General features: G+C 34.3%; 1 protein-coding gene across 1 annotated transcript in view; it reads right to left on the bottom strand.

Moving 5' to 3' along the window:
• Window positions 1-2,720: 2,720 nt before the first annotated feature.
• Window positions 2,721-8,811, bottom strand: part of LOC107729840 (plexin-B2-like) — a 103,205-nt gene continuing 97,114 nt past the window's right edge. Inside the window, exons 30-37 of the mRNA XM_016540551.1 lie at window positions 8,549-8,633; window positions 8,117-8,268; window positions 7,846-8,006; window positions 5,636-5,783; window positions 5,477-5,541; window positions 5,308-5,383; window positions 4,766-4,840; window positions 2,721-4,615 (exon numbers count right to left, since the gene is read on the bottom strand). Of these exons, the coding sequence (XP_016396037.1) occupies window positions 4,511-4,615; window positions 4,766-4,840; window positions 5,308-5,383; window positions 5,477-5,541; window positions 5,636-5,783; window positions 7,846-8,006; window positions 8,117-8,268; window positions 8,549-8,633 (867 nt within the window). The 3' untranslated portion in view covers window positions 2,721-4,510. The remainder of the gene's footprint in view (window positions 4,616-4,765; window positions 4,841-5,307; window positions 5,384-5,476; window positions 5,542-5,635; window positions 5,784-7,845; window positions 8,007-8,116; window positions 8,269-8,548; window positions 8,634-8,811) is intronic.

The raw sequence follows: 8,811 nt of genomic DNA, 5'->3' as shown, positions 1-8,811 counted from the left end.
CCCAGAACACTATGGTGATCAAATGGCTAGAGCATCTGACCAGTGAAATGAATAATGCCACATAGAGCATCAGAAAAGAATAAAGACTACAACACTGTGCTTTATCTGTTATCTGTGGAAGCTTGTTGACAAACTCAGATTTGTAAGATTGTCAGAATTGAGATAAAGGTCACTTTTTAAAAACAAATTCTGTGGTAGGAAAAAAACAACAACTGAGATGTAAACTCAGAATTGCGAGAATGAGTTTTTATCTTGCAATTCTGACTTTTTTCTTCAGAATTGTGAGTTATATCTTGCAATTATGATTTTATATCTTGCATTTCTGTCCGCATTGTGAAATAAAAAGTCACAATAACTTATTTTTTTATTTATATTCCATGGTGGAAACAGGCTACCATAGTTATTTGATTTAGTGTGGATAGCAACTACTGATTAGATCTGTAAAGTTGTCTTCATCCTTTTAAGGTGGATACATTTTAGAATATAACTTATTTTCTTATTCTCTCTCTCTGTATTCAACCGGTAGTGAGTCATACACTTGGCCTTTTCACAAGCATTACTTCCCTTCACTGTGCCTCCACTTACATTAGATTAAAACTCCCTGAGAATGCTTAATGCTTTAGAGTCATCAGGTCAGTCTACAACTCCATTTAGACCTTGGACTATTCAGCGCTATTCTTAGTCACGGAAAGAAGGGCCGTTTTTGTTTTGTACTATCCTTTCACAGGAGCAGTTAATGATACCGCAGGAACATAACTAATTGATTTCTCCCTCCTTTTTTACTCTAGAATGGGTGTAGTGAAGGATTTGTGCAGCAGAGGGCAGTATATTAACGTTGTTAACAAGTGTTTATAGCTCATTTACAGTAGGTAAACAAATGTGATACTGGCATTCTATTCCTGGAACAAAACACCAACTTTCAAAATAAACCTCACATTAAGAGGCAGAACCTGAAGAGGAAAGCGCCTGAAAATACCTGGAAAGTGAAGTGAACAAACAACTCCAGCACACAACATCTAATTTAATGTCCTTTAGCTTGTTGGCCTTCAGTAAATGGCGTCACAGCCTCGTCTTTATGTTGGCGTTAACTCACATATGTCCATGTTTGACTCAGGCTGAGGACAGGAAGTGATCCGTGTCCTAGTTTACCCTGAAACCTCTCAGGCCTTCAGGCAGGACCATTCAGGAGAAAACAATTAATGCCTATACTTAAAAATAAAGTGAAATAGTTAACCGTTTGGAGGGCTAGAAGGAGAGAGGGGTTTTGCAATCCTCTCTTTACCTCTTTTTTTATTATTATTCCTATTCTTTACTATGACTGGACAGATCCAGTGCACAAACAACTAAGCAATTATAAACGTTCTCATTTTTCACACAACTGACATACTCCGTTCCAGATCGGATTTCAGTCAGTGTTCCTTGCCGACATGTAAAAAAAAAAAAAAAAAAGAAAGACTTTATTTGGGACTATTTTTTGATGGCAGAGGGGAAAAAAATACACAAGAGTGCTGTTGTACTGAATATCAGCACATATAGTGCAACATTGAGTCCAACAGCATTCGAGTTCCTGTAAAACAGTGTTACTTTATATTTATATACTATTATAGTTTTTATTAACATTGATGAGCTTTTATTTTTACATTATCATTTAAAAAAAAAAAAATTAGAATTTTTTTAATTTGATTTTGACATTTTTATTAGTTTTTTTGCTATTAGTCTTTTTAAAATATATTTCTAAATAGTTTAAAATTAGTTCTTTGTGCTTAAAATTTCATTTAGTTACCAAAGCGACATTCCAATTTAAAAAATTTTTTTTTACGTTTTTCGGCATGTATTTTATTTCAGCTTTTTTTTTTCAATTAACAGAAATGTTTGTTTTTTTGTTTCAGTTTTAGTTAACGATAACACCGCTGTGAAGTTACTTGTATAAATATTCATGTTGTAATATTTCAGACTGGTGCATTCATTTCCTGGAAAGCACATTAACACTGACAGTAATGGCTTGGACATTATACAGTACAAACCATTTACGGTCACTCCCAACTTCTGCAGTAAGTTAATATGATGGCATGCATCTCTAATTATTGGCGACATCAGAAATGGATATTATATAATAGATGCTTTTTTGAAAATTTTAGCAATTTAAAAATATTAAAAAAGGATTTTTTTACACGGCACCCCTGCTCTCGACAGACGGCACCCCGGTTGGGAAACACTGTCCTAATCTACATACATCACAGATACAATTTCTTCCTTTAGTATTGGTCTCTAGACAGAAGATGCTTTCAAATGCACGTTTTTTGGACTTGATTTATTGATCTTGTCGCCTCCAAATTTGTTAAAACACTCAGTTGTTACCCAAAATCTCAACATTTGGCCCAGCAATTGTGTATTGTTGCTTGAAAACAAACACTTACTGTGGGGACCACTGAACAAACTGAGTTGATTAGATATTAATGGGCATCAAATTAAGTATCCATTACTAGTTAGTATTAATATTATAATTTACCACTCACATAACAATAAAATGATTGTTTAAATGACTGATAATTTTAACAAATTAAGAAAACAACTCATCCCAAGTCTTACCTCATCTCCGATGCCATCTCATTTCCTTGCAGGGCTATATTAGAAATTATTAGTGTTTAACATCATTTAACAGGCCAACACATACATTTAAAGAAATAATGAACAGTTCTCACAAAAACACAGAAACATGATTAAGGACCCTATTGCAATTTTAATGCAGACACAATCACCACACAATTGATCATTATTACTTGTATTTGTAAGGCACTGCCTGGTAAGGAAAGGCAAACAAGAAGCTTTACAATAAGCCATTGACACGGTCATAGCTAGACAACACAGAAGAACTGGCAGGAAGAGCGAGAAAAAGGAGAGAAGAATATGAAATCTTGGCAGTTGGTCTATATTTACAGTTCAAAGGCATTTCCTGCTGTGTCCATCATGCTCAGAATGGGCGGTGCCAGCCTCTGATTGGCTGCAGTGCGACTTTGTCACCGCCTACCAAAGGCAACACAAGTCACACTAGTAAAGTTCATGAAGAAACAATATTGTCCTCATTACCCTTTTGTCATTAAGAGTGTGAAGAGTTTGGCACATTTGAGTCAGAACATACAGGTAGGAAAACCGTACCATTTACAGATTCTATTAGACGACTTACCATTAGCTGCCTTACCATTATATCTTTTCTATTAATTAAATTACACTTTAAACTTGATAATTTGATACATATAAAACAACAGAAGCTTTAGGTGGTTGCGGACAGCTGCAAAACATTTATTTAAACTTTGGTAAGCTCTAAATAAAAAAATATAACAATTAAAAAAAAAAGAATTGTTGTTTTCAAAATAAAATAGTACCAATAAACAAAATTTCAATTCTAGGATATCATGATTTAATTGGCAAATGAGTCGCTCTCAGTCCAAACTCTTGCTGTTAAGGCAATGTCGCGTTCGTATTTCATTACCACATTCGAGAAAATTCTCTACCATTACATGTGTTACGCATTTCTTAAGAAAGGCAACCAGCAATGCAAACTTCCTTGATCAAATCAAATATTGTTGATTTAAAATACAGAATCATAACTGTGTCATAAAATAAGGCAAGCCATGTGTCAAAGTGCACATATATAAAAGCAAACATGGTACAAAACATAAAAACGCAACTGCTGGATCAGACACCAAAGCAAGGGGAGATAAAAGCTTCTGTGGCTTTTGTTCTGAGTGTCTGTGTGTCATGGATCAAAAATCAGACGTTTCTTTGCACTATGACTGAATTAGAATCGGACTTGATGACATTACTGTACGCAATCACCGATAAATACGCCAAAAATATTTGGGAGGGACAAAAGAATCACCGGCTCGGACATCAGCATCACAAACACCTATACAAACTGATAGTGGTACCACAAACTGAACCGTGAGCCAACGGCATCAAAGCACCCACAGGATGTGACATCATCACTGCACAGGAATGGGAGTGGCACTTAAAATGCACCGGAAAACAAAACAGCGGGCTTCCACAGAAACAATAATCTATCTCTTTTGTCTAAAGCCTCTTGCAGCCTTGAGTGTAAAAATATATTTACATATAATACTATTTTAATTCATCTACACAGGAAGAATATACTGAACATCTGATTATTGGCATAGCAGAACACAAAAATAAATGTTGGGTTTTCATTGTGCAGGTGCTGATCTGAGAAGTACCATAGTGAGTTTTCGCTCTCCTCGACGGTTGTGATGTTCCCCTCAGGTCAGAGTATATTATAGTGGTCCCTCTGAGCAAAGCTGAAAGCCGTGTGGAGAGGAAGGGTCTGCAATTAGTCTGTGTTCCTCCTCGCTTTATCTTTCACTCGCCAGAGCGGAGGCTTGAAAAACCAGAGTCCTCCAGAAGGTCTGTTCTTATTTCTGAGCCCATTAAATTGAGCTCTGTCTTGGATTTAGTAGCACTTCCGTCTCCTTTCTTGAGTCTGGGCTTCTCGGCACTAAAGGTCGGTCACTTTATTCTCTAATGCGGCGGCAATCTGCTGCAGTCTGAGGGTCAGCTGTTTGCTCTGGGCGGCAGGATCGTCCTCCAGCGACGAGATGATCTATGGATGGAGTGGCAAGAGACAGAAATTTGTACCGTTTACTTGTTGATCTCAAGAAAAAAAAAAAAAGTATACCAGAGTACTGTATGTGTGCAGGTATGGAAATGGTTGGAGTTCAACACACATTCTCTGATGTGTAACAACACCTACCCCATCGTAGTACTTGCTGGCGTACTGGTAAAGCTGGTGCAATGCAACCTGGGTATTCAACTTATCTGTATGAGACTGGAGAAAGATAAGGAGTTAAATTTTCCGTTTACAATAACATGCATGAAATAAAATGAAATACAATATAATCATACAAAAAAATTACATAAAATGTTAAAATTAAATAAAAATGAGAAAAATATAGAAATAAAACAAAATAAAAATGACACAAAATAAAATAAACATGACAAAATATAAAAGAGAAAATTACATAAAATCAAAAAAAAAACCTACTAAAATAAAAAATATATAAAAATTACAATAAATAAAATAAAAAAATAAACATGAAAAAATATAAAAAATAAAAATCACAAAATATAAAACTGCATAATGCATAAAATACAATATGAACGTGAAATGATACATTTATTAATAAAACTAAATAAAATGCAAATTACATTAACAAAAAAAATGACAAAATATAAAAATAAAATAATAAAATACAAATTACAGGAAATAAATTATAAACTTATAAACAAACTTACACGTGAAACTTCTGCAAGGTGTGTGTTCATGTCTTGGTCACTGACTGGAACCATCTGACGGATGCCTTTATAATAACTGAAGAGCACAGAGAACATGAGTGTGGTGTTGTTGTTGTTTTTTCAACTGTGATAACACATGTACCAACTGATGAACAGAACAGAAACCTACTCATCAACCATCTTCTTGTAAGTGGAGATTTCCTTTGCATAAAGCAGCTTGTTGCTAGGAGACTCCTGTGAAGGAGAGATCAAGAGAGGAAACATGAAACAGAAAGCCAAGACGAAATTATAGGATTGATAAACTACAACTTCAACTCTTGCTGCTCACCCGGGTAAGTTTGTGCTCAGTCTTGGTGCAGGCGTCCATGAAGGTCTGGGCGATGACGGACAGAGAGGCGTCCACCACTTCAGTCACATGAACGTCAACGATGAAGTGAGGGTTTTTCAAAATGTTCACCCAGAACCGGAGAGGCAGACTGAAGAAACAAACACACAGATCCATGTGCATTTATTTCTTTGCAGACGCGTTCTTATTAAATGACTTGCAAGGACAAAACAAAACTATAATTGAACATTTAAAAAATTATTGTTAGTATCAACATTTACAGGTGGAATAAAAAAAAAATAGAATAAAATAATAAAATAAAATTTGTAGGACTGCAAAAATACAAATAATATATAAAATATCATATATAATTTAAATAAATATAAATAGTTTGAAGGACAGTCTACCAATAATTTCTTCAAACTACATTTTTTAAGATACTCAGGACACAAATGGAAGTAAAATATTAATATAAAAACTGCCCAGATTTGTCAGTAACACTAAAGACAAAATGAAAACCCAAGGTAAAACTTTTTTTTATCTCAAGTCTATCTTTTAAATTAAGCACAAAGTACCAATCAATTTAGCTTAATGAAGACAAGCTCAACAAACCCTCTACTGAATAGAAATATCATTTTATTTTAAATGAGGCACTGCTTTTGTTTAAAGGTATCTAATAGCTTTATCTTCATTCCTCCAGAGCAGTTTTTTTTAAATTCCCTTGATCTAATGCATGTATCAGCATCTCCTCATTCAATCAAAGAACATCATTTTTCAGAGAGAGAAAAAAAAGTCATCTCAGAGTTTGGAGTGAGATTTTAATATAACAACATCCCAACGGCCCTTTTGGGAAAGGAGCTGCGAGTGATCCATACAGAGTCAATACCAGAGTCCCGTTGGCCTCGAAACAAACCCTTGAAAACAAATCAAACCCTTTTTCGTGACTTACCCAGCAGTCACGGTTCTTCTGCAAAACAATAATGAGAGGAGTAATTTAATGGACCGCTGATGGGGAAGTGAAAGAGAAGTGTGCACTTCAAGCAGCTGTCAATCTCTCTGCTCATCGAACAAGACACACTGTGAATATTTTATCAGGGCTCAACAAAGCCTGCATAACTTAATCTGCTGAGTTAAAAAGGGTTCCGAGCATTTCCCTCCGGAGTTTTCAAATCTCTGCTGCACAGGACGGTTTATTATTATGAGAACTGTAAAGTTGTGGTTAGTTATATGTGAACAAGTACCTAGTTATGAATAGATACTATTATAATTTGTCCCAAAAGTTAGGAAATGTGTTTTAATTCAATTAATTCATTGTGAAAGTTAACTTTTGAATCGCAAGAGTTCATGGGTCAAACCAGCATAAAATTCAGTACCATAATTGATGATAAATGAAAGACAAGTAAAGACGGATGGCTGTCACGTCTGTACATGTGAACTGCCGCGCTCGTGTGAATTCATGAAGCAGAAAGCTGGTTTTAGTCACAGAAAGAATGTCTGTCACTTTAAACAACCACCTCCTGCTATGCACATATTGTACAAAATAATAGTGGCATCCTACTGTATATGATGCATTCATGCACAACACAGCTTTACTAACTGATGTAATGACACAGTTGAATTCATTCAGATAATGCTGAATCTAAATTTTAGGCTGCACTGATTATTTGTCATTAATCTATATAATATAATATAATATAATATATGCAGTAAATTTACAATTAGTTATTATTATAATGATTAATAATATAATTAAATATATGTATTTATAATAATATATATATTGTGTATAATAATAAACAAAATATTTTTAAATTAAATATAATTATTTGTTATTTAACTTCACAATATTATATAATATAGGCAGCAAATTAACTTTTTTCTTCTTTTTTAGGACATTTTAAAAAAGTCTTTGCATTTTTTCCCCCATACAATGAAAGTTAAAAGGGTGAATTTACAGTTAATTATTATATTAAAAATTATTATATTAAAAATGTAAATAATATATTTATAATACTATACAATAACATTTTTAAAAGGAAACCTTTGTCATTTAACTATAATATAATATAATATAATACAATACAAGAGCCCAATGTTGTTTCGTACTCCACTGAATTTCACTGTATAATAATAATTTTAAGAAAGAAAAAAAAAACAGCTTCTTTAAAAAAAATTCAATTTTTAAGTGAACTGTCCCTTTAAGTGTTTCATACCTGTTGGTCTTCCATATGTGGATGGTCTCCTCATCAACGTTGTCATGTTTTTGTGCTTGTTCGTCCAGGAAGTCAAAGAAATACTTGACTGCAGGAGGAACCACGGTCCCAGAACACAACACACTGCGGAAGAAATCATCCACAAACTGCTGCAGCGTGCCCTGTAACACAAGCACATCAGAGTACATCACTATCTAATTCAATTTCCAATTCAAGTCATGTGAATGAAAACAAACATTTAAAATGTAAGTAAATATCCAGTCTAACCCACCTTCATAGAGAGGAGTCTGGTCAGGTAAATCTCAGTGATGGCTTTCGTCGTGGCCTTGTCTTTCATACTCCCTCTCTTTGATTTCACTTCATCCAACTCATCTGCCGGTCTCACCAGGTGAAATACTTTATCATCCTCCAGCAAATAATTTCCTGTTCATCACAAAACAAGCACATTTGAAGGACTGATTGCTCTTCCTGTTTGGAGAACAGTTATTTTAGGCATACTTGAGCGGCCCATTAGTCTGGGTTCAGTTCTAGTTCACTGTTTATTTAGTGCGCCAGCAGATTTGAGTCATTCTGTGTTTTTCTATCATTAAGGACTGTCAATATGTTTAGACTATTAAGGGGGATCAATAAGAAGCAATGCACTGGTGTCATTAAAATACAACTGGAGTAGTTTAAGACTTCAGTATAACTGAAAGTCACTAACTTTCTTCATGGTTGTCTTGGTTCTGGTAGAAAGACTGCTGGGTGTGCAGAACTCGGGACAAGACCAGGGTGGCACCATTCCTCACCTAATACACACAAACAAAAATATAACACAACAGATATTCATTTTAATTAAGCAAGGAATAATATGACATCACACAAAGTGATCTACAACCAGAGAGAATTTTCTATTTAAAAAAATAAAATAAAATAATTAAAAATAAAATAAAGCCAGTGATTGAATAAAACAAAATACACACAAAA

Source organism: Sinocyclocheilus rhinocerous, unplaced genomic scaffold (assembly GCF_001515625.1).
Source record: "Sinocyclocheilus rhinocerous isolate Xijiao unplaced genomic scaffold, SAMN03320098_v1.1 scaffold848, whole genome shotgun sequence".
NCBI classification, from domain to species: domain Eukaryota; kingdom Metazoa; phylum Chordata; class Actinopteri; order Cypriniformes; family Cyprinidae; genus Sinocyclocheilus; species Sinocyclocheilus rhinocerous.
Note: the sequence above shows the minus strand (reverse complement) of the source record. Positions and strands in the feature narration are given on the sequence as shown.